Source organism: Asterias rubens, chromosome 4, assembly GCF_902459465.1.
Source record: "Asterias rubens chromosome 4, eAstRub1.3, whole genome shotgun sequence".
NCBI lineage: Eukaryota > Metazoa > Echinodermata > Asteroidea > Forcipulatida > Asteriidae > Asterias > Asterias rubens.
Window position 1 is genome coordinate 7,555,322 of NC_047065.1, and position 26,080 is coordinate 7,581,401.

The window sequence follows — 26,080 nt, forward strand, 5'->3', positions numbered from 1 at the left end:
CATGTTGAGTAAAATGTATAAAAATATCTAAACACAGAGTATTAAACACACTCTGTAGACATCTTAATGATATTCTGCAGACACTCTGCATGTATTCTGCAGACACTCTGAAATCACAGTCATCGGACATATGATGTAACACTCCTCACTCGAGAGGGGCCCATGTTGAGTACAATGTATAAAAATATCTAAACACAGAGTATTAAACACACTCTGTAGACATATTAATGATATTCTGCAGACATTCTGTATGTATGTATGTATTCTGCAGACACTCTGAAATCACAGTCATCAGACATATGATGTAACACTCCTCACTTTTGAGGGGCCCATGTTGAGTACAATTCATAATATTATCTAAACACAGAGTATTAAAGCTATCTGCCTTGGTCGTCTAATAACATACCAACCGTGATGTAAATATCAGTAAAATATCAATAAAAAGTATGCCCGTTCCATAGAAAAAGACATGGTACTTATACACACAACATGTATTGACTTCAATGTTCGGCTTTTGGCTCAGAATAACTTACTTGTATTACAATTACATAAAAAATATTCAAAAAGTTTGCATTTCTTTAATGAGGCGTTTAATTTATGAACTATTGAACTATGCATGATCATAAAAATACATGGGGTAATATGGTTTCTGACTTTCAACTACGCCAGATTTGTTTACAGTTCAATTAACAGTAAAATGAATTACTTCTTACAAACAGATTGAGTATTTGATGGTGTTGACCAAAAGCTCAATGCGCAGCAAGCTCAATGCGCAGCAAACTCACATATGCCTCTCCTGTCCGCCATTTTGAGAGTCAAAATATAAACATTGGAAGTGACGCCCAAAAATGGAAGATATGGTAGATGCGCACTCAGTTAATGAACACTCAGTTCAACACTGATTTCCGGGAAATATTCTGATCAATGAGATTTTAAAAGTGAACATGAAAAATGCCCTCGATGTTTTGTTTCACCATTTGATTCTATTTACATACAGCTTTGGTAATCCCTTGATTTAATTTTTGGCAAAATAACTCTTTAACTCTTTAAGAAATGATTATTCTGACAAGATGTTAAAAAACCTAAAACTTAAATTGTACATAAAATAATCTTGATGTGCTTTCTCATCGTTGAATGCCAACAAAAGGTACATGCAGAACAAGTTATTCTTATTATATTTAAATCAATTGTACAATAAAACTTAATGAAGTAGACTGGCTAGACTGATCTTAAAAATAAATTAATTCAAATATGGAGGGTTATAACAAGATAACATTGCAATTACCATTGGTGTATCTTTCCCAATTAAACAATATAGAAATAAAAAGACTAGTAGTGGGGAATGAGTAAATGAAAACACATGATCTTTAGGATATTTGATGAAGAAAATTTGTCTCTTGGAAATATTTTCTTGAAAATTTCATTTGCATAATATCTGGAGCAGTGATTGGCGTGAGTTGGACCCAAAGGCATTGCTCTGCTTATCGAGGATTTCAGCGCTTACAGTCCATAGAATTTAGTGCTTTACAGCTGCTGTAAGAGCAGAATTCTGCAGTAAGCATTTATAACTATGAAATTGGACCTAGGTGGTTTGTTCAATCTGAACTTATTACCAGCATTTCCTATTTTTATGTTACAATGTGACTTTGGAGACATTGCCAGTATGTACTCCACAACAACAGCTTTACCACAGCTAATGCTAGCATTGTTACACTGTTGCCTCTATGCTGTAATATGTTTCACTTAATAGTCTGGTAACATTTGGCTTTGGCTCCACCAGCAACTTCTAAATCATGCGCTTTCCAAAGTCAACAAAACTACAACGAGTCATGGATCAAGCCATTTTCAGTGTTTTTCATTCATTTAAAATTAAACCCAGTCAGTTTCCATTGAGGTAAATTTTTAGTTCATTTGTTATTTAATAACTACAAACTTTTACATGACATGAACAAAGCAGTACAGCACCAACTTCCCTTAACCTTAACGTATCATTAAGAGAAGGGTTTCGGCCGGTGTTATCTTGTAGTGTTGGCTGCAGACTGCACCACATCACCGTGGAAACTGTTACATGGTGCAATGTAAACAAATGGGGCTTGTATTTCAAACATAGTTTTGCGTACCTTGTAGAAAAACTAATGAGCATTTTGAGACGCCCTCGGATATGATATAAAGCGCTTTAAAAAGAAATGCGTATTACTAATTTTCTTTTTACATCCAGCTAGTCATTCAGATCTCAAGAGCATCTAAAATGTTTGAATACACCACCGGGACAAGTACCATCAATTTTTATACAAAGTAAAGACAGCAAAACAAGTAACTAGGCTGTTGTAAAAGCACCTATATTTTAAAAATTGTTACTCATATTCTATAAATGAAAATACCAGTAGACGGTAAATTTTATTACAGGGATTTTGACACCTTGTTTGTTACAATCGGTCGAGTATTGTTGTCCTGGTATGTGCTTACAGGTGAAAAGTGCCCAGTTCTATTGTTGCAGTAACTCCTATTGATATGATTGATCTCTCCACTGATTCAGCGTGAAGCTAATAGCGGGAATTTTGAAAAGCTGTTCTTGTCAATAGGAGTTACTGCAACAATGGAAATCGGTACTTTCACCTGTAAGCACATACCGCGACAACAATACTCGACTGATTGACGTAATTAAATTGTCCGTCTACTGGTATTTTCATTTTTAGAATATGAGTAACAATTTTAAAATCATAGGTGCTTTTACAACAGCCGACTATCTTTTGTTGCTGTCTTTAGATTAGTAGCATTACAAAAAATCAGACCAGCTGTGCTGAATTCTACAGCTTTCTCTCTATGCCTTAACAAACACGGTGCAACCATGACGACTGTTCTTCTTTCATTTACAAATGATCCCCCCCCCCCTTTAAAAACAGACAAGAGTTCGCACGCAAAACTTTCCTTCATAAAATACATTTTTTTGTACAATCACTCCAAAATTGTCTGTAAAAATTTGTGATCTAAAAATATTCTCCCACCTCGTGAGCACTTCCAGTGATGACGCACTTGTAATCTTGATTGTTATACAGTTTCACATCCGTAGAATACGTAAACCTTGGCATACATCCCTTGGTAAGAAATCTCGGTTGAAATCATCACAAATCACGGCGCACATCAAATTCTCACTTAAGTCGAAAGTACCAATCAGTCGGGGAAACATCAATCAGCAATAAGCGTTTCACACATTTCACACTTAAACGCAACCAGTTTGTCCGTTGGGATAATATTCATGCCATCCTGATGAAGTCAAACACGACCAGCGCCCTCATGAGGTCATACATCGAGTGAACTTGGATTTACTGGCGTCATCACCGTGACCAGTTGCTGAGTCCACATCCATGTCCTTTGTCATCAGATCATCCATGTCCAGATAGTGTGCTATTGTGAACGGAGACTTGATGTCGCCGTCTATTAAGACATTGACGATGGCCTTCCACTTGTCAAACTGAATGCATGAACTCTGCCAAAGGAAAAGGAAAACAGAAGACGTTATCTTAGTACGAGTAAACATGCAGCTACAACCAGCTGGAAGTGTTGACCTCTGAAAAAATCTGTTAAAATGGTCAGTATAGGGAAAAATTATACATCATAAAGATGGGAAAAAAAATTCAAGTAAACATTGTTTGTATTGATTGAAGCTTTGCATTGTGTGGATAAATGACAAGAAACTATAAATAAATAGTAAAATTTTGTGGGAATGATGGCTCTCACCGGAGTGGTCTCATTGTTTGGCAATCACTTGATAATTAGGTGAGGTTTGCCGTGGCACCATGTCTAAATCTCTTATGAGTAGTGTTGGTTCTGAAACGAACCGGTAGTTGACAACTCAATGTTTTGAGCTAAGCTCAGCTTATCCTGTTCCTGTAACATCGGGCAAAGCCCAACTACCAGTTCATCTCCAAGGCAGTACTTAAAGGCAGTGGACACTATTGGTAATTACTCAAAATAATTATCAGCATAAAACCTGTAATGGGGAGAGGTTGATAGTATAAAACATTGTGAGAAACGGCTCCCTCTGAAGTGACGTAGTTATCAAGAAAGAAGTAATTTTCCACGAGTTTGATTTCAAGACCTCAAGTTTAGAATTTGAGGTCTCGAAATCAAGCATCTGAAAGCACACAACTTTGTGTGACAAGGGTGTTTTTTCTTTCATAATTATCTCGCAACTCCGACGACCAATCAAGCTCAAATTTGCACAGGTTTGTTATTTTATGCATATGTTGAGATACATCAAGTGAGAAGACTGGTCTTTGACAATTACCAATAGTGTCCACTGTCTTTAAAGACACAGGACACTATTGGTAACTGTCAAAGACCAGTCTTCTCACTTGGTGTATCTCAACACCCTTGTCACACGAAATCAAATTTGTGGAAAATTACTTCTTTCTCGAAAACTAAGTTACTTCAGAGGGAGCCGTTTCTCACAATGTTGTATACTATCAACAGCTCCCCACTACTTGTTACCAAGTAAGGTTTAATGCTAATAATTATTTTGAGTTATTACCAAGAGTGTCCACTGCCTTTAAGCAGCATCTAGCAACAAGAGTCCAGCATTTTCCTGAAGACGATCAAAGTATACTGAACATTGAGTTGTCAACTAACGGTTCTTTTGAGAACCAACACTACTCAAAAGAGATTTACACAAACCTCACTGTATACTCCCACTATGCAAAGTTACTAATCCTACTTGGTTACTGGATACCCGAACAAACTAGTCATATCCCCACTACATTTTTAAGTAACACAACTTGTCATTAATTTGTTACAAAGGCAGTGGACACTATTGGTAATTACTCAAAATAATTGTTAGCATAAAACCTTACTTGGTAACTAGTAATGGAGAGAGCTGTCGATAGTATAAAGCATTGTGAAAAATGGCTCCCTCTAAAGTAAAGTAAGTTTTGAGAAAGAAGTAATTTTCCACGAATTTGATTTCGAGACCTCAGAATTAGATTTTGAGGTCTCGAAATCAAGCATCTGAAAGCACTACGTGTGATAAGGGTGTTTTTTTCTTTCATTATTATCTCGCAAATTCCCTGACCAATTGAGCTCAAATGTTCACAGGTTTGCTATTGTATGCATACGATGAGATACACGAAGTGAGAATACTGGTCTATGACAATTACCAATAGTGTCCAGTGTCTTTAAGTTACCATGTTTCAATTTTGGGGATGAACAAAGGAAAAATTATCTTTCCCCGAGTCCTGTGAAAAAAATATCACAGTCATGTTACCCGGGTGCTAACACACATCGGTGTATGGGTAAAAACCAAAATTAATATTCTTTATCCCCGATGCAAATTTAAATCTCTTATAAAAATTTATTTATTTCACTGAGTAATTATAGATAAGGAATGTTCAGCTTGATGTACCTTTTCCAGTTGTGTAGAGTCCTTGTCTTTATGTAGGTAGTGATCCCTCCAGAAAAACACAAGCTCTCTGAAACATAACGCAACATCCAATATCAAGTAAAAGGGTGAACACTTCATTCATTTAGGGGAGAAATGCAGAATTAAACAAGCAGTAACTTGAGGTAACTCGACCTAGAAGCCTAACAGTCCCTGTTTACACTTGATCCAGAAAGTTGGATCAGACCCGGATCTTCAATTCAATTCATTTCAAAAATGGTTTATTAAAACATGTCTCGCAGTTAAAAACTGAATTGCACATGTCAACATCATGTTAAAAGAAAATATATCAAATAGATATTAACAAAGAAAAGGATCCTGCAATGTGAATGAACAGCTAGTGTAAACGCAAACAAAGCAGGATCAGACCTGGTTTAAGATCCTGCAATTTCAATCAATCTTTTTTATTTCTATGTTTTAGTCCGAAGACTAACCAAGTCAAGTTTAAAGATACAAAGCAGTGGATGTAGACCAACCTGAAGTTCTGTAGTAGGAAGCCTGGTTTGAGTTGACTCTGCTCTTCATGTCTAAGATCAGATAGATACTCAGGTAACTCACAAGACCTCTCAGCAAACATGAGGAAGATGATGGTAGTATTCAGACAACTCACGTTCTCCTGTCAAGAGGGAATAACAAAATCATGAAAGGTCATTCTCAACAGAGAAAGTATAAAAAACATTAATGTTTGGTTTTAACAAGATAATAATAACAAGAGGTCGTTCAAAGGTCATTCTCAGCAGAGGAAGTCTAAGTTAAAGTAATGTTTAGTTTTAACAAGATTATTGGAGCAAGAGGTCGTTCAAAGGTCGTTTCTAGGAAGTGGAAGTCTATGATACATTAATGATGTTTGGTTTCAACGAGATGGTCGTGAAGAAGAACAACAGCAAAAACAACAAATACAAACAATTAAGCAAATGTTGCATCAAAGCAAAAATAGCAAAGCGCAACTACACATTGTTTATCTTACTAGTTTACAAATATTGAGTGGCTCAGAGGGGAATGAAAGGAATATTATTGCAAGGTAAAATTTTGACTGTTCCATTTCACGAGGCAAGCCGAGTGAAATGGAACTGTCCAACACATAACCGGCGATAATATTCCTTCCATTCCACGAGTTAAAGCCACTCAATATTTGTTTTATATAACTGACATATAAATCCTTGTCATTTGATGTATTTTAAAAGTATAACATTATGAAAAATCACACAAATTACTGACAACCAAAAATCATATAGCGCCGCGTAGCGGCAACAATGCACAAATCGGACCACAACCTTTTGCACAGGTGCTCCTTTGTTTTAGCAGCGGCGCGGCGGCGCTGTACTGCTCAAAAACATTGGGAACAAGGATGATCCTAACTGTTGAATGGAAATGCTATTCCGCATGGGCGAATGGGTCTTTTTGATCGCATGTGCAGATGGGAGTAATAGTGAATGTCACGTGAAGTAAGGTCCAATCAAATGACAAGGATCAGTATGTCAGTTTTATAATACCTACTATTGTAGTCTGCCATACGTACCTGAGTTAAGATCTCAACATTGACCGTGTTGATAAGCTTGATAAGGAACTTCACTCTCACAGGTCTCTTGCGTACAAACTGAAGAAGGCGACAACTTCTCATCGCATACTCTGTAAACACAATTCAACATTAACGTTAGTTTCGAACCCCAAAGTCTTCCAAAAATCTATGAGCCTTCAAAAAATTGTAGCAGAACATTTGACGCGAATGACCAAAGTAATGTACTCACTTGGTAAGCACTTTCCAGTACTGCTGTCCAACAAAGACTTATACGCTCACATATGCATAGCACCTGCCACAACAACCCTGCTGAGAAGTCGTCTTTGTTTAACTGGCCACGCTCTACCTTCCTCAAACCAGCCACCTTGCGGACAGGGTGGAAGCTTTCGCTGCACCTACATATCACAGCTTATAGACGACCTCAACGTCATCGGCCTACAACACGAGCAAGCTGTTCAAGCTGCCCAGGATTGGCCTGGATGGCAGAGGCGAATTTCTAACATTGGACATACCGGTGGTCACAACGTCTCGAGCCGAGTTTGGCCAGAGTAGTGTCAACTATATATATTATATATACTCACCATAGTTATCAGGTTGCTCCTTCTGGAAGTGATCAAGGGTCAGTATTAGACATCTTATAAACATGTTGGAGTCAACGATGTTATCTGATACTAACTTCAAGAAAGACTCCATCTGAAATCAAAAGGAAATGAATAATACTTAACAACGCATTTCTGACTAAAAAATAGTTAATGGCCTGAAGTTTCGACCCCAGCAGAGTCTTCCTCCAAGGCTAAAAAATGCATTTCTTGCAGTGCACCTCAAACACAATTTATAATCTGCGCATGTTTTTTGTACGGAAAGTATTTGAGCAGAAGTAGATCCTTGATAAACCAAATTTTGATTTTGCACACAATTTCAAAGGATCTTGTTTGTTACGCAAGAAGAAATTGACACAGAGAGAAAAGCTTCTGAACCTCAAGCAAAGGTTTTGACAAAAGAGCGTCACTGCCAACATTAGAGTTAGAGATTGCTCAGTTGGTAATCCCTGTATCTCTTAAAGATGCTATGTCAAATTTTTGGCCCCAAACATTAAAAAATAGATTTTTTTGAGTGAATGGCATTTCAAAGAGTATCACCCGCTCTAACGAAAAAAAAATTAACTTTTACTTTTAATGGTCAGAAACCATGACAAAAATTTAAAACGTTTCTTATAAAACACATAAGAATTGGTCACGTGATATATATTGTCGGGATCCCGACAAAAACTAATTTTGAGCACTTTATTTCACTTCTACTAATAATTGGCGGACTTTTTCGAGCAATGGCTCAAATGAAAACTTTCTCGACCCCCCATCAAAATACCTATTGAATTTTAAATCAAGATTTTTGGGTCAAATCGGCCAAAAATCTGACATAGCATCTTTAAGAAAACCTCTACTGTCACAAGCAAATGGCAACTTCTTTTGCTAGAACTTTTTTATCTTCTACATTTCTGTCAAATATCAGAAGTAGTAATGTTCTGATATGTGAGGCCTGTATTCTAAATAAATCTGGACAATTCCAATTCAATTTTGAACAGTTGGCAGATATGCAAACAAAGGCAGCAAAGTTTGTCTGACCTTTTCTTCTGTCTCGATGAACTTGTTAAACCTCTTAAAGGCAACATGGTTGAACTTCATCAGCTCAGCCAGCAAGTCAAAGTTACTCTGTAGGACTTCTTTAGATTTGGTTCCTGTACTGATGACGTTGGTCAGTATAACCTCTAGGAGACCCTTCCTTAGCAGGAAGGTCTGATCTGTGAAGGACGTCTTGCCACGAAGGAAGCTCTCGACAGACCTAGACATCCAGAATCTGGACAAGAAAATTTTGCGTTTCGGTTGAAGTTGCAGTTTGTCAAAGGAGGGAAGGGAAGAGCCAGGTACAGCCGCCTGGCCCTTCCATAGCATACAGCCCAAATCAACAATTTTTTTATGTGTTTAAGATCATTTCTTGGTAAATTGAGAAAGATTTTTCAATTTAAAAGGTTTGGATGTTAATCTGACATGCCTTATCTCTGCCTCTTTCTACACTTAGTCCCGTGTCATGTCAAAATAGCTTATCTCTGTGCTTGCTTTTCTCAAAATGTACCCCATACATAGCTAAGGGTGCACTGGCCTATATACTCGCCCCAGCATGCGCGCAGGCGGCCATTTTCTAAGTTAAAAAAACAGGCATCCCACAGCGTGTATTTGTGCGGCCATTTTGTAAGTTGACAAAACAGCATCGCTTAGCGTTCAATAAACACTAACTCGTTTGTGCAAGAAGCATCACCAGTGCGCCCTCTAGTTCTTATATATAACTCTATGACCCCATATAAACATGACCTGGAGGAAGATGAGACACATGAGGGTGCTATTACACAGGGATGAACTGGGCTTTAGTATGAACAGGGCTTTAAATGTGTCAGGAAAGTAACATTTGCCTTTAAAGACAGTGGACACTATTGGTAATTGTCAAAGACCAGTCTTCTCACTCGGTGTATCTCAACATATGCATAAAATAACAAACCTGTGAAAATTTGAGCTCAATCGATTGTCGAAGTTGCGAGATATTAATGAAAGAACGAAACACCCTGGTCACACAAAGTTGTGTGCTTTCAGATGCTTGATTTCGAGACATCAAATTCTAAACTTGAGGTCTCGAAATCAAATTTTGTGGAAAATAACTTCTTTCTCGAAAGCCTACATCACTTCAGAGAATGTTTCTCACAATGTTTTATATAATCAACCTCTCCCCAATACTCGTAATCAAGAAAGGTTTTATGATAATTATTTTGAGTAATTACCAATAGTGTCCACTGCCTTTAAGTGAGATTTATTTACATGTACAAAGACTACAAATTCCTACCTGAACGGCGATTCTGCTGGTTCTTTCTTTAGTACATCCACTAGTTTAGATAGGATTCCCTTTTGGCCTGTACATAGCAGAGATCTGTCAAAGCATAACAATGAAACAGTGCATTAAGTGGAAGACAAATTTTCCCTCTCTCTGTGGTGCTCCGTAGTAGGCAGCTCCAGGGGTGGATTTCACAAAGAGTTAAGACTAGTCTTATCTCTAGTTAGGACGCATTACTAGTCCTAACTTAGGACTAGCCGTATACGTTTTCCATATCTCCTAAGACTAGTCCTCCGTTAGGACTAGTCCTAACTCTTTGTGAAATCGACCCAAGACCATTCAACCCAATGGTCTGAATATCCAACAACGAAACAATGGGTGCGTTTGATTAGTTTTCCGCGGGTTGTCCGTGACATACTTGTGCGAATGAGCCCCTGACATGAGCTAATCGCACGCCAACTTCCCCTGCATTCACACCAATGCATCTTGGGACAGCTGACCTGAACGACTTTCATTGTGTGCATAATAATTATTCTCAAGGTCAAAACTGCAATGCTGATAGTTTTTAAAGCCCATGTTGGAACAAAAGTAACAATCTGGGAATAAAAAACATACCTATTGCTCACAAAGTTGATGTTTTAAGGGTAATAATGTGTGTCAAACTTCCTTAAAGTGTCCCGCTGAATTACAAACAAATCTATCTACAGTGCACGTACGGTGCAATGGTGGTATATCGGCATGTTTGGATATTCTAGCGAGATAGGGTAATGGTCTAGCACCCTCACTTACCTATCTATATCTTTGACTGCATCTAACGGTGGTATATCAGCATGTTTGGATATTCTAGCAAGATAAGGTATTGGTCTACAGGGCTCGAATTTCACGCTGGACCGCAGGCCCGAGGCCAGTGATTTTAGCTTCGGTCCAGTAAACTTTATGCCGAACAAGTCCGGCGCTCTTGTGTTTTTTTATGCATACTAATATAGTTACTATTACAAATAATTATATGAAATATATTATCTTTCATTACAAAATGTATTTCAATCTCATTTAAAATAAAAGTTTTTGTTTTACTTGTCGTCAAATCAGTGTTCTGAGCACGCCTGCGGAACGTCAATCCGTCCTTTTTTCACGTGCATCAGACTGTATACAAGTTTTCCATTCAGTTTACTCATGCCCACACCTTGTACATCTAGTCTCAAACCATTTATGTTTATGCACCCGGGGAGTGAGCGAGTTGGGACGAGGGAATGATGTGTTGGTACCCGGCGCGGCGGCACACCTTAGTACAGCGATGTTTGTTTACCACTGACCATGTTTAAAGTCTGATACCTTACAAAGGAGTGTTGAATTTGCATTAAGAAGGTCTGGTTGCAATACCACACATCCCTGTGTAGCATGGATTAAAAGTAAGGTCTTGTTGCCAAACGTCTTGCTAAGTATGGCTACCAACAGTGATGAGCTTCTGACTACTGCTGTCAAATTTTTTGTCAATCTTTTTATGACGATCTTTTTATGAATGCTGCACGCTGCAGTGTTTTGTTGGTGATTTGCCCATCATATCGGAATATTTTTTTTGAGGCGGCGAGAATGACGTGAAGTAGGTATATGGAACTTTATTGAATGGGTTTCATAAAAAAAAAAAAACCTACTAAGGGATGAAAAAGGCCTGCTGTTCTATCGTGTTAACTTTTTTTTTTCCTAATAAAATTTTGGTCTTGTAAAAAATCTTCCGGTCCAGTAAAAATTCTGAGCAACAAGCCCTGCGGTCTTGTGGACTTTTTCCCCAAATTCGAGCCCTGAGTCTAGCACCCTGACTTACCTATCTATACCTCTAAATGCATCTAGTGGTGGTATATCGGCATGTTTGGATATTCAAACCAGATAACTTATTGGTCTAGCACCCTGGCCTACCTGTCAATATCTTTGACTGCATCTAACGGTGGTATATCGGCATGTTTGGATATTCTAGCAAGATAAGGTATTGGTCTAGCACCCTGACTAACCTATCTATACCTCTAAATGCACCTAGTGGTGGTATAGCAGCAAGACTGGATATTCTAGCAAGATTGATCTAGCACCCCGACTTACCTGTCAATATCTTTGACTGCATCTAATGGTGGTATATCGGCATGTTTGGATATTCTAGCAAGATAACGTATTGGTCTAGCACCCTGACTTACCTGTCAATGTCTTTGACTGCATCTAATGGTGGTATATCGGCATGTTTGGATATTCTAGCAAGATAACGTATTGGTCTAGCACCCTGACTTACCTGTCAATATCTTTGACTGCATCTAACGGTGGTATATCGGCATGTTTGGATATTCTAGCAAGATAAGGTATTGGTCTAGCACCCTGACTAACCTATCTATACCTCTAAATGCACCTAGTGGTGGTATAGCAGCAAGACTGGATATTCTAGCAATTGATCTAGCACCCCGACTTACCTGTCAATATCTTTGACTGCATCTAATGGTGGTATATCGGCATGTTTGGATATTCTAGCAAGATAACGTATTGGTCTAGCACCCTGACTTACCTGTCAATGTCTTTGACTGCATCTAATGGTGGTATATCGGCATGTTTGGATATTCTAGCAAGATAACGTATTGGTCTAGCACCCTGACTTACCTGTCAATGTCTTTGACTGCATCTAATGGTGGTATATCGGCATGTTTGGATATTCTAGCAAGATAACGTATTGGTCTAGCACCCTGACTTACCTGTCAATGTCTTTGACTGCATCTAATGGTGGTATATCGGCATGTTTGGATATTCTAGCAAGATAACGTATTGGTCTAGCACCCTGACTTACCTGTCAATGTCTTTGACTGCATCTAATGGCGGTATATCGGCATGTTTGGATATTCTATTCAGCTCATTGATTTCACCTCTTGTAAGGATAAGATACTTATTCCTGCAAAGGAAATAAAAAGTAAAATTATGACATATGATAATGACAGAAGTAGCTTACATGTAATTACTCATAGTGTGCATGTCACACTCTAATATACCAATCTTCAAACTCTAATATACCACATCCAAAATTAAGCAATTATTAATTATCTGTGCTCTTTGAATCTCATGAATTCTTTAGAGGATTTTAAGGAGGGGGGGGGATACTCCTTTACAATAAAAAAAGGGTGTCTCAAAGTAAGGGACTTTTTTTTCCCTTCAAATTTCAAATAACTAATGTGATAGATTTCATTTCTAACAAAAATTCTGGTTGTGAAGCAAAGGACTCAGAGAAATTGAAACTTAATCATTTAACTTGCCAAGAACCCCATGGAGAGAGAACAAAGAATGAAGTTTAAGTTTTAAATGTGGGAGGAAAATCCCCAGCGCATTATTCCAGGTAACCCACGCAATCAAAATGGGACTGAAAAAGGCAAGGAAAGCTACCACTACGCCAACTCACCCGCCCTTAAATGTGGGAAATTTATATGTTATTAAATGAAAAAATCTGCAAACTATAAGTGGTAGTTTTAAAATTTTGGTGGGTAAGTCCAAGTTAATTGTAAACTTACTCGTTCTGGTCACAGAAGCTGTGCACTAGCCTCAAGAACTGCACCTTGAGTGCTACCTCAGGACTACAGTCACAATTCTCATTATGACCATGTAGAGGTCGTGACCTCAAGTTACATCTCCAGATGACCTTATCAAACAGGAGGTTCAGACCGGCCATCAACTTGAACTTGGACAGCATTTCATGAACCTTGAGAAGACAAAAATATCAAGAAAATAACTGGTTGGAACAGTCTTAGCATAGACCATTTTCACGGTGTGGCCATCTTAATTTTACATTCCTTCCAACTCATTGTAACCAAACTGAGGCTGGACGAAATAATAGTCTGGTGCCATGTATGCGCAATGATTTGAGCATTCATTACTGTGATAGACCGTATAGAATAAACTCTTATTTGCTATAAAAGTCGCCATCTTGTAGGGCCAACCCTATGCGCGGCCAAACGCGTACTACAATGAAACGCGCAGCATGCAACATTTCTGGTTTGATTTCTACGGCACATGCATGCACGCACATGCGCCATGTTGTAGGGCAGATATTTGAACGGTCATATTCAATACGGTCTATTGGAAACAGGAAACATGACCAAAATAGTGACAGTGTGATAGAGGTCTATAACAGGAGTGCAGACCCTAGGCACACAATGATTTCTTGTGGCATATTCCACAGTTAAACATGTTACATTTACCATAAACGCAGGCCCGGGATTTCACCTTCCAGAGGGCACTTCCAATGGAAAATCTTAAAGTCTATGGGCATCTTTCGAAGGGGCATTAAGGCCAGTGGCCTAGTGTAATTCTAGGCCTGCAATTACACAAAATATGTTCTCTGAATGTTTGTCACTTGAGTGATATGTTGAAATTTATTCTTCAAAATAGCAAATTCTAACACATCAAGCCCCCTAAAAATAGAATTTAGTTGCATCATTAAATAAGTTGAATGATTAAATCATTGAATAGTACAGTTGCATCATTGAAGAAAAAAAGAAGAAAAAAAAGATCAAGAAAAAAATAAAAAACAGAAAACCAGGTTTCTAATACCTATGGTCATTGTAACAGCCGATCTTATCAATGTACCTTTGTTCGCTGTTTACCAGTGAGCAGCAGACAGAGTACATAGAGTACTTCAACCTTGTACACCAGCTCATGCATTGTCCTCAAGGACTGAGGTATAGGCGCTGACAGGTCATGGAGAGGTAGATTGAGGTACACCCCATCATCGTTGGACACCTCGGCAAGGGCGTCAAAGGCTAATGAGCTATCTAGCCACGTCACCCAGCCTGCAATCTCATTAAACAGGTTGGGCATGTTACCCGTGGATGCAGAGTCTAAAAAAGAAAATCACACTTACTTTTATAAATGTTCATTTGGATGGGAAATCGTCAGCAAAATCTATTCAAATAATATACATTCATAAATACCTCAGCCAGTTTATCCATTCTGATTGGTCGAGAGGGCTTCACGAGGGGTTGTTTGAACGGATGATATAACACCAGTAAAAAGTGTAGCAACATTGGCGTGACACGCGCGCTTGCACCTGTGATTATAAGAGAATTTCTTCATTCCTATTGGTCGCGAGCAACGACTGAAACAGTTGTGCAACATCACGCGATACGCGCGACGCGCACAGCATCTCCTTATAAGGAGTTGTTTACCTTACCATTTCATAGCTGCAGGGGTGTTGTGTTAAAAGAAATCATTGAACAGTTATAATTTTGCATTTATTTTACCTTTTAATCAAAATGTTAAATGTTTTTTTACCGAAAAGGTATTTATGAAAGGGAATCAAAGTGTGTTGAATCGGTTTAAAACTAGTAGTTTAAACACGCCGAGGCCTGGTTCTTGATAATTTACCTCGACTTCGTCTCGGTAAAATTATCAAGTCCAGGCCCCGGCGCGGGTTTAAAACACTAGTTGAAAACTTCTTCACCACACAGTGATTTCTTAATGTAATGCTGACTTATAATACTTGGTTCTCATATAGCACTTTATCACGCCCAATTGGAGTATCAAAGCATTTTTTTTCCTGCAAAGTATGTTTTTGAAACGTATGAAACCTATTCCTTTATAATTTGCTGTGGCACAAAAAAGCTGCCGTTCAGACCACACTGAGGCAAACCTTTTCTCTTATGACGAGTGCACTGGGGTTCTTTTATGCGCATTACACAACACACAGACCATACAGCTAAGGGCCCCATCCGAGGAACATATCAACACTCTGCTGATCAGAAACACCATAGCTTTAGTCCAGAGCACTTGACCACTCTGCCAGCACACGCCACAATTAAGCATTTTTTGGCTATAAAACCGACAACATCTCTATTCAAGGGAAATTAAATGCTGTCGCTGGGAAGCTAAGGCATTCAAACTTGCTAATCAAGTAAGTACTTACCAATTCTTTTGCAAGCAATTTTGACTAACTTCATGATGAAATTTGGAAGCTCAACGAGAAGTTCTAAACAAAAAAAGGAAAAACATTCACAATTTGATTTATTACTTTAGATATAGTTTTAAAGTTGCACAAAGCAATAGTTTTAAAGTTGCGGGAAAGCCGTGTGAATGTGATGCACTGTACCTATAGCAACACATGAACAGGACCAATTGCAACCACTGTACTATGCCATTAGCAACCAATGTACTACACATTTGACAACCATTGTACTACACCCATAGCAACCAATGTGCTACACTGTACCAACCAGTTTACTTTACCCACAACAGATAGTGAACCATACCCACAGCAACCAATGTGCTACACCCATAGCAACCAATGTGCTACACTGTACCAACCAGTTTACTTTACCCACAACAGATAGTGAACCATACCCACAGCAACCAATGTGCTACACCCATAGCAACCAATGTGCTACACTGTACCAACCAGTTTACTTTACCCACAACAGATAGTGAACCATACCCACAGCAACCATTGTACCATACCTGTAGCAACGTTAGACTCTGGTACCTAGACATGTAGGCACAATATTATAATAACAATAATAATAATAACAAGTTCTTATATAGCGCATTTCACAATAAACCGTATCAATGCGCTTTACATTAGTCTCCTGGTCATTGGGCCAATAAACATCCCTTTAATCTTTCTCAGCTCCCATTAGGGAGTATACAGCCCCGAGCTGCCGTGGCGCTCCAGAAGCTTTTCATTCACAATATCAACCTCTACCCTCGCAGGTACCCATTTATACCCCTGGGTGAAGAAAAGCAATTATAGTAGAGTATCTTGCTCAAGGACACAAGTGTCATGACCGGGATTCGAACCCACACTACGGTGACTTAGCACCAGAACTTGAATTCGATACTCTTAACCACTCGGCCGCGACACTCTACATATTATATATACTCTACACACTAATATTATATGTATGGTATATGGTGAGGGATAACCCCGGAAGTCATAGTTTTAAGTATAGCACTCAAAGAAGTCAATATTCTTGTTAAGGTGCAATGGGAAGTTTCTCATACCTTGGTTTAAGTCCGAGACTGGTACCCCTGTCTTGTTACGGTTGGCCTTGTCTTGAGCAACAAGATTGGGCTGTTCATCTCGGACGTCTGTATCGGAGACGGCAATGGACAGGACGCGACAGAAATTAGCTAGCTGCTCCTCGTCGAACCCAGTAACCAATGCTTCAAGGTTTGCTGCAGATTAAAATAAAATTTAAAATTAGTCTTTGCTAATAATCAGAACAAGTAATCTTATCACAATTTTTTTCCAGGGATTAGAATTGTTGACAAAAAACATCTGAAAAATAATCTTGATGAGGTTTGTTAAAAAGATGACATTCACCCCTGGAAGAATAAGCCCTTCTCATACTACATGCAAGCTGATCCCAGGAGCATCCAAGGGGAAATAACAGCCCACCCTTTCACACTTGGATCGCTTAACCCCTAACCCGGCAAAAGGCGTACCCCTGGGAATAGCCACCCGTGTTCCAGAGCAGGGGGTAAGCAGTAAAACCCTTTACCCCCCCCCCCTAATTTTGAAACGTGTAACTGGACCTAGGCAGGGACTGTGAGAAAGTGCCCCGTGGTAACCAAGGGGGACACAAAAATTCCGGGCCTCCCCAGGTCTGTATTCGACATGGTTTAGAGATACTTGGGAAGGGTCATTGGGCCGGACAGTATAACTGATGGTTCCACAAGTTTATTTTATTATTAATACAATGCCTGAACGCACTCCTGGCTACAGTCTGTCAGGCATTGTGTATAAATAAGTGGCGACGAATTAATTTTGTTGTGTCTGTTTTTCTTTGTGTTATGTTTTGTTTTTGTTTTGTTTTTTGGTTTTACTGCGCATTGAACACCCAGCAGGGTGGATATGTGCGCATTACAAGTCTTATTATTATTATTATTATTGACGAGTTCTTAAAAGGCCATTTAAAACCGGCAGGGTCGTAGCCATGTGAGGCCCGAGCTGAAGGCGAGGGCCTTTATCGATTGCCACACCCTGCAAGGTTAAGAAAGAGTCACTACTCTTTTATTCCCATTCATAAATGCCCGTATGTTAAAAAGCGAAATAATTTTGTGGGCGTCGGTCGGTGTGTTTATGCCCGTGTACAAACATATTACGTGCTGTTATTAATAGCTATGAATTGCGTTCCACATGATTTAAACTTGTGTACATTGAGCGTGCGCGCCCAACACGCGAAGCCAGCCGGTCTTAAACAGCTTCAGCCGTGTCTTTATCAACCGTGTAAAAGCCCCCACGTGATGCGCTCTCCACCAATAGGAATAGCGAAACTGTATGGAGTATTTATAAATGAACATTGAATCCCTAATAAATGGACGAGTTTTCCCCTTCACACAAGCGAAAGCAACGTACACATGAGACCAAAGTGGTAAAAAAATATTTGAATATGCGGGAGACTTGCTCGGTCAAAAAACAAATTGTTTATTCTTAAACTAAAGAAAATTTTATTTGAAAATCACTTACGTATTTTACTGAGAGAAATCATGGTTTGTTTGACGCCAAGGATGTCTTCTAATAGTGTGGCTGCTTTTAGAAAGCAAGATTTCTCTGCCATTAAGGTGAATAAATGGAAGATGAGGTCTTCTCTATCGGAGAGAGGCCCTGCAATGTCTGGACCCATCTGTAAACAAATCACAAATACATGATCAAAGGGACACAGAGTAACTGGAATTCATGCTTGAAATCTCCCTTTATAATAAATGGAAGATGAGGTCTTCTCTATCGGAGAGAGGCCCTGCAATGTCTGGACCCATCTGTAAACAAATCACAAATATATAATCAAAGGGACACATAGCAACTGGAATTCATGCTTGAAATCTCCCTTTATAATAAATGGAAGATGAGGTCTTCTCTATCGGAGAGAGGCCCTGCAATGTCTGGACCCATCTGTAAACAAATCACAAATATATAATCAAAGGGACACATAGCAACTGGAATTCATGCTTGAAATCTCCCTTTATAATAAATGGAAGATGAGGTCTTCTCTATCGGAGAGAGGACCTGCAATGTCTGGACCCATCTGTAAACAAATAAATCACAAATACATGATCAAAGGGACACAGAGTAAATGGAATTCATGCTTGAAATCTCCCTTTATAATAAATGGAAGATGAGGTCTTCTCTATCGGAGAGAGGCCCTGCAATGTCTGGACCCACCTGTAAACAAATCACAAATACATGATCAAAGGGACACAGAGTAACTGGAATTCATGCTTGAAATCTCCCTTTGTTTCTCTCTGTAATTCCTTATTCTGGACCATCATCTTTTTGTTGTACAAACGAGGTTTAATACAAGAGATAAATAAGCTGGGACCATTGTTTATCACTGTACTCATACATGGGAGGTAAGTATAAGACTCCAGTGTGGCTTACAGACAAGGGTTGGCCGTTTCACGGCGAGGACATCCCACATTTTCTCGAAAGAGAACCAAAACTCTTGGTGCATGTTATGAGACGGGGCTGGATGTCTTACTTTGTTTGGTAACACATGTAGTTTCATTTTGACATCAATATTTTTAACAACATAAAATATTCTGAAAGTTCAATCAAATAAAAACCAACAACGGCACGGTAAAAGTTGTTCAATATGAAGGTGAGTAGTTAGAAATGACTTCTTACTGGTTAATCCAATAGAACCACGAGAAATAAAGATTATGGTAGAAGGGATGTTTACTTACACAGATACACATAAAATGCAGCACATCGAGTACATGGTAGGATAACTTGGTTCTCACTTCAGCATGGGAAACATCTGGTGAACAAAATGAAGAAAATACTGAATTATGGTTTGCCCCTGACCCTTAAAGGATTGGGGTACTTTTTGCAACACAAAACACAATATCCACAGATTTACATTAAACTTACACCGTTTGAAGATAATGATAGTAGAAAGCAGTCCTTACAATATTAATTGCTGAGGTGCTGTAGGTTTTGAGAAATGAGTAAAACAATGCAATGAAAACACGTTTTTACATGCTAAATAATTTTCGTCTCATGCTCACTGAGACAAAAGTTATTTTCATGACATTGTTTTACTCATTTCTCAAAAACTACAACACCTCAGCAAGTAATATTTTGAAAGAAGCTTTCTACTGTCATTTTCTTCAAACTGTGTAAGTTTAATGTAAATCTGTGGACATTGTGTTTTTTGTCCTACAAAAAGTACATTGACCCTTTAACAGAGACCATTCATTTCTGTATAATCATCATAAAACACCAAGACATCGCTAATTTGTTAATTTATTTAACAAAAATAACATGAAACAGAACATTTTGAAAACATCGGAAAATTTCATATCCGGACATGACCTTTATTTTGACCTCTTCTGGTGAATGGAAACGGGTCAAATCTTGTGGCAAGCAGCTTGAGACCACTACAGTTCTCTATAGGGTACATCAGGCATATCAAACAGAAAAGTAGTGCTTGGCTTGTAAGTCCAGCCATTCCGTGTTTAGCATAAAATTAGCATACCTGGTTGAATTGGCTTGCTGGCTGTTGGGTAATACTCGGACAGAAGCAGTAGTTGCACCATCACCTACAAAGTACAACAATAATTTCGAGTTATTTTGATTGCATACCAAGGATAAAAAACGGTATCCTTTAATAATCATTAGTTTTAAATAGCGCACCCACTATGGCATGGCATGAACGAAAGACTGGACTCAAGTTCTGGTGTTTCTGTTCAGCAGAGTGTGGGTTGGAGTCCCTGTTGTGTAACACTTGTGTCCTAAAGCAAGACACTGAACCATTATTGATGCATCCTTAGGATGGGACGTAAAGCCGTAGGTCCTGTGTATTGTGTAATGGACGTAAAAGAACCCAGTACAATTAACGAAAAGAGAAGGAGTTCACCCTGGTGTTCCTGGTTTGATTGGCAGCATATTGTGCCACATCAACTTGTAAATCAATGGTGCTATGTATAATGAATTGATCTCAAACTTCAATATAGCAGTTCCACAATACCTTGCAGGAAAATACTGAATATTGAAGCGCCTTGAACGTCACTGAGTGACGGATATGAGTAGACTGGATATGAGCGCTACATAAGAAGCCACTATTTTTATCATTATTTGTCTATAACATACCACTGTATAGAATGGACACTATCAAAAGTCTTTACCAGAACGAACGTCTAAATGACACACTATACTGAGTGCTGAAACAATGGGTACACATGTAGATGAAGTACAGAATGGTAGACTTTCAAAAAGTAAAATGGAAGAAATGTAAATTAACAACAAGTATTTATGAACCGGGCAAGAACCAAATATCTTACACCTTAAAGCCATTGGACCCTTTCGGTTCAGAAAAAAAAATAAAAGTTCACAGATTTACAAATAACTTACAGGGTTTAGAGAAGGCAATGGTGAAAGACTTCTCTTGAAATATTATTCCATGAAATGCTTTACTTTTTGAGAAAACAGCAAAACAATATAAATTCTCGTTAACGAGAATTACGGATTTATTTTAAACACATGTCATGACACGGCGAAACGCGCGGAAACAAGGGTGGGTTTTTCCGTTGTTTTCTCCCGACTCCGATGACCGATTGAGCCTAAATTTTCACAGGTTTGTTGTTTGATATAGAAGTTGTGGTACACAAAGTGTGGGCCTTGGACAACACTGTTTACCGAAAGGGTCCATTGGCTTTAAGTGAAATCCACAGTTAACTTATACTGACCTCGACGCCTCCAAATAGATAAATGACCTCGGCGTGGATGACACGACTCTCTCTTGTCTGGCCGCTCCTCTTTGGATATTCTTGAGAGCTGTCCGAGTTCAGAAGTTTCACAAGTAACTGAAGAGAGAAAATAACTATTATTTTCTGTGTTTATATCATGGGCATTCCTGTCGGTACTTCACATTGCCATTTACACCCGATGAACCATTTGTCAGTTTTGTGAAAATTTTGATAAATTTGAAGTGAACACTCCATGTACCTACCTTGAGTTTTTCCATACAGGTTAAATACAGCTCCATGCTTGATTTTTGTTTATCAAGGAGGCTCCTAGTGCTCTCATATAAACCACTGATAATCACTGGTATTTGCTCTCCATCCTCCAGACCAAGTCGGTTGTCACAATCCAAGAGGATGCTTTTGGGAATCTAAAAAAAAATGAATCAGTAGAAAGGTCAATGGTATGAAAGTCACACCTTAAAAAGGCAAGCCTGGAATTTCACGGAGGCAGGCCATGGCCTCCGTTGCTCTCGTCTTGGCCTTGGTGCCCTTTCAAAAATTCCCATAGATTTTCCAATGGAAGTGCCCTTTTCAAAATTAAAATGGCCTTGCCATCTCAAAGATGAAATTCCAGGCCTGAAAAGGGTCAATATAAACTGTTGTCCATATAGAGCTAGGACCAATGCGTCAACCCACTACCTTTTCAAAACACTTTTCCAGGCATGTATGCTTCGTTTTTGAAAGGGCAAGGGCACCAAGGCATTTTCTCTGTGGCAAAGGGCACCCTATGAGGAAATTGTAAATTTCTACTGGAGCATTTCAAGGGCACCAAGGCAATGGCAAGGGGGCAACGGAGGCAATCGCCTCCGTTGCCTCCGTGAAGTATCAGGCCTGACTTTTCTGTAGCTTCCAAAACTCCTGAGCCCAATTTTATAGAGCCACAATACTTAAGCTGAAGCAGAAAATATTGCTTTAATACAATCAGATACTAAGTAACAATGAGCAGGGTACTAGTTATAAATTGTACATTAGACATGGTAGTTCAGCTGGTAACCTTATTATGATAAGCATAACTTTGAGCTCAATCGATGAGCTGACCTGACCTGATGCTGCTCCGACACGGATTCCGGTTGTTCTAAAACCCCCTCGACGTCCGTCCCCAATCGAAACGTGTCCCATTTCCGAAAACATCGCTTTACGGCCGAGTAAGAATTATGTCCCTAATTTAGAACCTTGCTACAGTCACCGACCACCCGTATCTGGGCCACACCTTCTCCACTAATATGTCATGGCAGAAACCTGGGCCTTGTTCGACGCAATCTTAGGAACTGCTCCATCAAAATACGCCAGCAAGCTTTTTTGTCACTCGTTAGACCCCACCTGGAATACTGCAGCCCTGTCTGGAATCCATACACCCAGAAAGACATCAACCAAAATCGAAGCCACTCAACAACGTGCTGCCAGGTTCGTTCTACAGCTGTACCACCGCACTGAAAGCGTGTCGGCCATGCTGAACACCTTGGAATGGGACACCTTAGAAAGGCGACGCCAGGCAGCCAGCCTCAACCTCACTCTACAAAATTCAGAACCAAACTATTGCAGTCAATCCAGACCTATACATTAACCCAGCAATCCCATGTAATACAAGATCATTCCACCCAAACAAATATCAGATCATCCCAGGTAGGATACAGTCATTCTCAAACTCATTTTTCCCAAGAACCGTCATCTGGTGGAACTGACTCCCCGGCAACATCATCACCTCCCCGTCAGTTGAGGTTTTCAGGGGAGTGGTGACTGCTCACCTATAAGCAGCAACAAGTATTTTTTACTTGCACCTTGTACAATCGCACCCCCGCACTGCTCATGGACAAGTAGTCCCTCGGCTTTACGTCCTGTCTTATGGACCCTACCGAGTATCCAAGTAGATGTAGAAGCAGAACTCACAGCGTGTGATCCAAAGAACAGGCGACGCAACTTCCTTCCACGACTGGACTTGATTTCAAGTCTGAGACTGCAGTTATTTCTCTGCGTCAGCCAAGCAGAATTGAGGCCACTTAGCATAAATGGACGTATTTACTCCACTTCCGCACGTCACGTGCACAGCGATCATACTCTCTTTGGCCGTACGGACAGGCGGTACAAGCAGTAGGCCCTTTGGCCTGGGGTGTGGGAGACTGACAACAACCCCAAAACATGTGTGGGCCATTTGGTCGGTCGAGTCTACAACCTCGAGCTCCGCATAGAGCAAGCAGTAAACAGAGCGGGAGCCATCAGCGGGAAATGGGTCTGCCACGTAATCGTACTCGGGCGGTAAACGCAGGTTCTTAGTTGGGATATAATCTTATTCAAGCTCAGGTCGGCCAAGAGATATGCATGGACATGCCACAATTTTTTTTCTGTACATCAAAATTGCCACAGGACCCGATCTCAGCCAATCACGCGCAGTTCGCTTTTCATGCTTTTGTGTGGACTGGCTGAGATTGTGTGCTGCGAGTGTGACAAACTTTATGTAGGCCTACAGGGGGAAAAAGTGTGCAAACTTCGAGCGAGCAGAAGTCACTCAAGGGGGTCGTGGGCATTTTAAAACAACCCATGTGACACATATATTGTACAGTGTACATTCATATGACTTGATATTGATGAAACAGTCTGACAGTCTGATATTGATGATCAGTCTGTACAGTGAATCAACTGAAATGGTGTACACACATTACACAACAAACAAGTCAGCTCAGCAAAAGTTATTGACAAAATACATGGACATGATGAAAGAGAGTTCACACGCGGATACGGACGTTTTCCCACATGGCAATCAGAAATGGTTATTCGTGGATTAATACCTCTGTAATACACCTGATGGGTGGCATTCCTCGTTGCGAATCACGAATCCGCTGGAAAATGTTTCCTCTTCGATCAGCAAGTCCTGTTCGATTTTTTATGGATGTCCTTTTGCGTTGGGAATTGAAATTGCATTGTTGCGGGTTCTCCTCTCTTTTCCCCCTTTTTCGATCTCCCATGATGACACTATGAATTACTAACAAACAAGGCGATTTCGAATTATTAAAACTGCTGTTCCATACATTAAAAATGCAACATAAAATACTTTGATAACTTAAAACAGTTGATTAAAAACAGTGAACTTGTTCCGGGGTTCGACAAAGACATGCAACCCAATTTTATGACGGACATGAAAGATGGCTCCCTTTTCGTTCCTTATGGAAGACGCCCTCTGTAGTTCCAAATTAATTTCGCGCGAAATTTTGAGGATCAGTTTCAAAGCTTCAGGCTGAAGCCTGAAGCTTTGAAACTGATCCTAAGGGGGTGGGGGGGGGCCTCGGGGGGCCTGAGCCCCCCCCCACCACCCCAACAGGGTCCCCCACCCCCAAGAGGGTCCCCCTCCAAAAAAAAAAAAAAAAAAGGGAAAGAAAGAGGGAAAGAGGGAAGGAAAATATAATGGGGGAGGGGAGGGGAAGGGGAAAAGAAAAAAGAGGGGAGGGAGAAAAGTCGCAAAAAAAAATGCGTGTATAGTTTTTGGTTTTTATTTCCGGTGGAAGTAATTTATTTTCTTCCCTTGTCATTCGCATTTTTTCCCCTGCCAAAATAACTCTTTTATCCGGGATATTTGAGGTGCGAGGTGCGAGGTGCGAGGTGAAAGATTTTGAACACATCTTATGCAATGATCTTACGACAACTCTCTTGTAATTGTGTAAACTCACGCAACAATAATTAAGCATTTGAAACCCGTTGTCCAGGATAAAATATATCTCACGTCGTTCTTGGTCGCTCCGGCATTCTATGGTTTTCTAGTACTACACGCCGGAACGGCCGGATAGTAATGTTTTTTACGAAGCGCGATGTTTTTACTGAATATGCATGAAACCAGATACCGACATCGATGGCGTCATCGATCGGACGGCATTAAAATGTCGTAGATTGGACTTTTCCTTGTAGTTTGCCTCAATATATTAAGTGGGAAATTTTTCATAAATACATATAACAATATAATATATATAGATATCGATGACGTCTTCAATCGCATGGCACTACAACATAGTTGGACTTTTCACTGTAATATTATTGCTCCACTTTTAAAATTAAGACATTTTATTTATTTTACTTTCTTAACAACTATGGGTGACACCCTCACCCACATTCCATTTCGAAATATTTGTGTAAAGAATTTTCACCATCTAGCGGGGTGCCGCGCGAAGCTCCTGTGGCTTGAACACTATTATTTAGACATCATCAAGACGGCCCCTCCCCGCAACCTCCACGTCGGACCATGGAGGTCGGACACGCCAGAGGAAAATATGTTAGCTTTTCGTAACGGACCTATTATAGGATAATTTCCCTAATTAGAGCTAGCTATAGCGCCACCTTGTGGAGCAGTTCAGGTATTCACCACCAGTATCGTTTCGACCCGTCCCTAGTCTTGCTCAAGGTAATTAGGCGAATTATTTACTCCGAAAAGAAGACCGCCGCCGCGGCCGGCTGTGATGGGGCGCTATATACCGCACGCGCCGGCCGTCGGCCTTGCAGCCTCTGCATTCGGT

At 39.7% G+C, this 26,080-nt stretch overlaps 1 protein-coding gene across 1 annotated transcript; it reads right to left on the reverse strand.

Annotated features, from left to right (window-relative positions):
• Window positions 1-3,080: 3,080 nt before the first annotated feature.
• Window positions 3,081-24,711, reverse strand: LOC117289701 (short transient receptor potential channel 4-associated protein-like). Its single transcript, XM_033770939.1, has 18 exons — window positions 24,368-24,711; window positions 21,791-21,952; window positions 21,528-21,644; window positions 20,318-20,381; window positions 19,524-19,597; window positions 18,310-18,466; window positions 16,842-17,015; window positions 15,751-15,813; window positions 14,436-14,686; window positions 13,361-13,548; window positions 12,649-12,750; window positions 9,843-9,926; window positions 8,576-8,807; window positions 7,535-7,646; window positions 6,954-7,063; window positions 5,911-6,050; window positions 5,399-5,465; window positions 3,081-3,487 (listed from the first exon to the last, which is right to left on the reverse strand). Exons 1-18 carry the CDS (start codon window positions 24,542-24,544, stop codon window positions 3,293-3,295), a joined length of 2,469 nt encoding a protein of 822 aa, XP_033626830.1. The 5' UTR covers window positions 24,545-24,711; the 3' UTR covers window positions 3,081-3,292.
• Between the last annotated feature and the right edge of the window lie 1,369 nt (window positions 24,712-26,080).